The sequence below is a fragment of the Dendrobates tinctorius genome, unplaced genomic scaffold (assembly GCF_039654945.1).
Source record: "Dendrobates tinctorius isolate UK_male_01 unplaced genomic scaffold, ASM3965494v1 ptg000019l, whole genome shotgun sequence".
NCBI lineage: Eukaryota > Metazoa > Chordata > Amphibia > Anura > Dendrobatidae > Dendrobates > Dendrobates tinctorius.
This window is the reverse complement of record NW_027361687.1, coordinates 77,940,817-77,946,816: the sequence shown is the minus strand read 5'-3', so window position 1 is coordinate 77,946,816 and position 6,000 is coordinate 77,940,817. Positions and strand designations below refer to the sequence as shown.

The 6,000-nt window shown below is 41.4% G+C and overlaps 1 protein-coding gene across 2 annotated transcripts in view; it reads right to left on the bottom strand.

Moving 5' to 3' along the window:
* Positions 1-1,067: 1,067 nt before the first annotated feature.
* Positions 1,068-6,000, bottom strand: part of LOC141083071 (receptor-interacting serine/threonine-protein kinase 3-like) — a 240,686-nt gene continuing 235,753 nt past the window's right edge. For both annotated transcript variants that reach the window (XM_073567243.1, XM_073567244.1), the window contains one exon: positions 1,068-3,014. In XM_073567243.1, coding sequence (XP_073423344.1) covers positions 2,857-3,014 — 158 coding nt within the window. In that variant the 3' untranslated portion in view covers positions 1,068-2,856. The remainder of the gene's footprint in view (positions 3,015-6,000) is intronic.

Genomic DNA, 6,000 nt, shown 5'->3' with positions numbered 1-6,000 from the left:
CAGGGGCCACCTGGAGCCTCTGGGCCCCGGTGCAGTCGCACCGGTTGAACCGGTGGTGTGTCTGCCCATGTCTATTGTACTATATATTGCAATACTTCTGGAGCAACTTAATGCTGCTGTGAAAGATGTCTGATTGAATCCGTCATATTGGATAACACTATCTGCCGATATAGGGTTAAGCTGCAGATAAATAGCATAAGAAAGGTTCCTGGCCTCAGTACTGAAAGCATTGCTCCCGGGGGGAAAATTAACTTTTATTACACCTGTGAGCCATCCAGCTTTCAGCCAGAAAGGCATGCTGGGGCGAGTCCAGTCACAACTCACTGTGACCAGCTAGAAGCACTTCCAGACACTGACAGCCGGCTCTGCATTGATGCGCTGTCAAGCAAAGCGCCGTGGCATGATTTTATCAAAACTGCAGCAGACACCCCAGTAAGGGACTCATCCCTAGACAAATAGTCACTACCCCCACATCATGCTGCTCTCAGATAGGGTAGCAAAAACCTGGTGACCGATTCCCTTTAAGAGAAAAAAATTGCCCTCAGTGTTGATAGAGAGCGTGAGCGTCCTGCTTTGGTATTGGAGCACTGGCTAAAGAGATCTGTTCTAGTCGGGCTGTCTTTTTTGAGGAATGGTGGACTCCTTTTTAAGGAAAAAAAAAATTAACTGTTAAAAGTTGATAAATTCTATATGTAGACTATTTAGATCTATTGTATTTCCTTTTTCTTTCAGTGTTGTGGTGGGGCATGAGGGGTGGATTTATAAAGCTGTTTTCATTCTTCTTGAGTACTACTAATTACTATTTGTATACTTATATCTTCTTTTTTATGATGTATTTCTAAAATAAAGATAAATAATAAGGAAATTAAAGAAAATAAATATTCCATTCATACTTTCATGTTTAGGACCAGCCCTATAGCGAACAATCATTTTTCATGCAATTTGTGAATGTCTTTATGTTTGCGATCTTTATATATATTTTCAACCAATCTTAGTTGTCCTTCGATTTCTTGTAGACTGCTTAGGATCCTGTGTTTGCTATGAAGATTAACATGATGGTGTCAATGTTTTCACTCTTAACTTGATAATAAGGTTTTAATTACATTTCAACATAAACAATTTACGAAAATTCATAAAAATTGTCCCAAAAGCAAAAAGCAGTAAACACTAAGAAAAAAAAAGTACATAATATAACAAGATGCAAAATCAAGGACCTTATTTTGGCCATATATGGTGCTGGTCTTCCACCCGATATCAAAATTAGTCTAGGAACTGCTCTCTGAATGGAGAGATATTCAGAACATTATAGAAAACAAGAACAGTTTGTATCTGAAAATAATGCTAACTAAACTGCTCTCCACAAAAGGCAAGTGATAAGTATAATAAAGAGCTGTACACATCAAACGTGTAATGAAAATGGGTGCAGCAGTTGCCATTACACCTGGTTCTTGGATCCTATTGAGGCCAAAATATCCTTTTGCCCATGCTGGATGACTAGTTCTACTAAAGGCTAATAGATAAAGATATTGCATAGCGACCCACAACCTTTAAGTTACACTTTCTGATACAGTACTAAAGTACTATGTTTACCAACAAGCTGCAAAAACAAAACGCTACCGCTCATTGACCTAGTAACAGAACAGTCCAGCTGACATATGCTATCTATAGAAGCAAAAAAAAATTTGAGCAACCATAATCGAAAGAAATGAGATGTAGATAATTTGCAAAGACTTTGCTCAATGTAGAAAATAACTGAAAACGGAAATAAAAAAAAAACAATTTTTTCAGTATAATCGACTTTTGAAAGAGGCAGTTCTGTAAGTTAAAACTAGAGTCCCAAAATCTGAAAGATGCCAACAAAGAGACACGGGGAGGTCAATGTCGAATTTGCTCACATTTGAAACACTTTGAAAGCACTCGTCAAATTTGGAGAGGCCCAATCTCGGAAAAGGCAGGCAGAAGTGAGATAATCAGTTCATTATGATGGATGAACTTGAATTATGTAAGCATGTTTTCAGTGGGATTGGTATTAAAGGCGTCCATGATCTTCTTAGCAGTGGCTATGGCTATCTTCCAAACTGTTATGCACCCTAAAGAATAATTTCACAGCTTTGTTGTAGCGAATGGTGATGGCCTTAGTTCTAGAACCCCATCTTTATGACATTTGAGAATTTTCCTGTGCCAAGTGGCTTGGTGTCTGAAGCAAGGCCTGCAGTGAAGATGGCTCAGTAGTGGGCTAAGCAATGTGAAATTGTGTCACAAAATTATGGCATTGCTGAAAATACTGGAACTATTCAGTTCTTGGTATACAAAAGCGTAGAAAAGTGGGTGGCAGGTGGTTCAGTCTGGTGGGTCTGTGGAAATGTAGAGCTCTTGCATAAGGGAGTATTAGAGGAATGTGGTATTGGCGCTAGTAAGACATTTGATCTACCTTTCTCTACTGAGGAGAACCAATCTTGCCCCAAGGTCTTACATAAATGTGAGGTGATTATAAAAATCATCTCTTCTTGGATCTGATTGACACCAGTACATGTTTCATAAAAATCAGCATCCACGATGGCTAAGTTCTTGTTTTCTTTCCTTGTAGGATAGGTGAATGAATGAAAGAGTTCTATTTCTTGGAACGCTGGCATCTATTTTGAATGTTTGGGGCCATCCTATCTCTTTCAAGGCTCTATGATATGTAGACTCTTGTCTTCTTTGTGTTTTGCCATTTGATATTGGTCATTATGTAACAGCACACCAAGATCTATAGGGCTTAATTAATACAGTACAGCAGTAATCAAACTCCCATTAAAATGGTTCCTTGGGATTGTCAGTGGTCAGTATATGCTTGAATTTTAATTAAGTCATGGTTTACAATTTCTTCAGAAAGGATAAAATCTTGTCAACATCCTTTCGATATTTGTTCAGTTCCGTTATTCCTTTAGGAATTTCATTATTAATAAACATCATCATCTTGTTATATCCTCCAAATCCCTTCATGATTGGCCAAATGTGATTTATTGCAAGCTCTGAAACAAAGACCAGACATTAGCACATAAATATATATAATATAATATAATATATACAGTTGTGCTCAAAAGTTTACATACCCCAACAGAATTTTTGCTTTCTTGCTTTTTTAGAGAATATGAATGATAACACCAAAACATTTTCTCCACTCATGGTTAGTGGTTGGGTGAAGCCATTTATTGTCATACTGTGTTTTCTCTTTTTAAATCATAATGACAACCCAAAACATCCAAATGACCCTGATAAAAAGTTCAAATACCCTGGTGATTTTGGCCTGAGAACATGCACAGAAGTTGAGACAAATGGGTTTGAATGGCTACGAAAGGTAACATCGTCAACTGTGACCTGTTTGCTTGTAATCAATGTGTGTGCATAAAAGCTGAGTGAATTTCTGGGATCCAAACAGACTCTTGCAACTTTCATCCAGCCACTGACGTTTCTGTGTTGTGAGTCATGGAGAAAGCAAAGAAATTGTCAACGGATCTACAGGAAAAGGAAGTTTAACTGTATAAAACAGGAAAAGGATACAACAAGATATCCAATTGTCAGGAAAATATGAGTTATTTCCTAATATCCCAGGTACAAATCTATAGATGAATTACTGCCCTTCCTCCCATTGGTTTGTAAAGAACAAGCTTCACAAGCGATTCCCACTTGCAGCTGCAGCCCCCCCAGGTCTGTGAAACACTAGCCACTCTTTCCCCCCTCCCTTCAGCAACTGGTCACTTTTATTGCTCTGGACAGTTACAGGCAGATTTTCCCTCCATATTTCCTTTGGCCATTCCAGGTCGAATTTAATAACACACAATAATCATAGAGACAAGAAAAAATTATGTCCGGAGTTGGTAGAATTAGGGCTACGCACGGCAGCATTTTGCAGCCAGTGCCCATCAGAATCCCGGAGAACAGTTTCTGCCTCCCAGTAGCACGAAGACATGTCATATTTGGTCTCACAGGAATGGTCACGTCGCAGGGGAAAAGGTAATGCCCCTGTCATCACCCTGTGGGCACTCCAACCAAAGTTATGGAAAGATAGGACTTTAAATAACTCGTCAAAAGGGGCAAGTGTCCTCTAACACAGCCCACAAGTGAGGTCAGCAAGGGAGAAGCATAAAGCTGAAATGCTCGATTGGGGAGGTGTCAGGTGCCCGGAGAGCCAGCTAACAAGACGCTGTGCTGATGAACCATTTTCCCTTGGGGAAGGCTCTCCTCTCCTTATCAACACATCATACCTGTGACTGAGATGTAGTAAGTTTCTTATTTGAATCCCTTTTATTTGTAATTGATTGTACATACTGTATTTTGTCTCATTTTGTAATATCTTTTGTATTTTTGTAAACACTGCCTATATTTTCTGGAGTAAACATATACATTTAATAGTTTCGTTCTCCGTGCTCTATGATTGAATCAACATGTAGCATGTTTTGGCACGGAGTACCTGTGGGTCGGTTCCTGACCCGATATAGGCTTTAGTATCAAACGAGGAACTGGTGGCAGCCTAGCATCCTGGTGGTATTGGGAAACCCTGGCAGTGACGGATCGGAGGTTTATGCATTTATTACCTGCCTGGGACTGGTGATACTCACACCGCCCTCATTACAGAGTGCCCAACAGCCAGTACGCAACAAGGCAGCCCTTCCGGCGACTAATTGTCCTAGGTATAAGTTTTCCCAAAACAAGGAATCACAAATTCATGAAATAACTCAGCTGTTCAACAAACACAAAAACTGCACCTAGCACAAGTAACACAAAAAAACCTTCAGATTGTGTGAATGACAAGAAAAGGTTAAAGTGTATAAAATATATTGAAGTTTATTAATCAAATAATATTGTTATAAAATTATATCAAATCAGAGTAGCACAAAAAAACATGGCTTAGGGGTAATAAATACATGAGCATAGCAGTATTATATATTTCTTTCTAGTAGAACAACCAGGCCAATATAAAAATTATATATATTACCCATCATAATCAATTGGTATATCACCCAGTTGCATTAATATATCAAGCTTTCCCACATGGGATCATGTGTTAAAAAAAGTTATAGTAACTTTTTACGAAGACTGGCGAAACACGGGTTGAGGTGGCAGTCATAGCTTCTACATATGCATTTAGATCTTTATCTGCTTATTTACACAGTGCGCACTGCTGCACTTTATGCTACATGTCTGCTACACTTTCCACAGCTCTCTCTCCTATGCATGACCCCCTATGGGACAGCTTTATATAAATAATATAATTAGGAAGTATTCTCACTCTGTTAATTTTTGCACATACATTTACATTTTTTTTGCCTAATTGCATAAGTGCGCATTACTGCATCTCATATTACACCCTTACTATAACTTTTTTTAACATGTAGGAGGAGAGGCCTCCGCTGAGTAGCCGGGCCGGAACCGAGGGGACCGTCTTCTGGGTTCCAGGGGTATCTGTTTCCAGGGAGCAGAGCTAGGGGATGGACCGCGGAGACTGACAGAGCAGTTGGGGAAGGAGCCCAGAGAGGGGGAGGTCGACAGGACAAGAGAGGAGGAGGTGGAGACTTGGTGAGGGCAAAAGAGTGGAAGTGACGAGCAGCGTCCGGAGGGGAGCACAGCAACAGGAGGGAGACTCTCGTTGGACCGCAGAGAGACGGCGCCGAGCTTACCGACAAAGAGAGATTGCTGCCTCACGCCAGCTATCGGCCGCGGTCTATCCTTAGCCACCTGCGGCCGACACCACCTCACTTCAGCTTGCGGCTGCGGCCCCCTCGCTGCTGCCTGCAGCCATTGCCGCTTCCCTCCTGGCCACGGCGGTGACTTCTCCTTCTCCGCCCGCAGCCGCCACCGCCCTGCTCCAGTCTGTGGCAGAGGCTGAGCTGGCACCCGCCACAGATCCTCCAGTGCACCCGCAGGCGGCGCCTCTGGCCTACCAACCATCACTGATCACTGCTGCTGTCAGCCCCTGTGAGGGAGTTGCGACCACCACTCTCCCACTCCCAGGCGGTA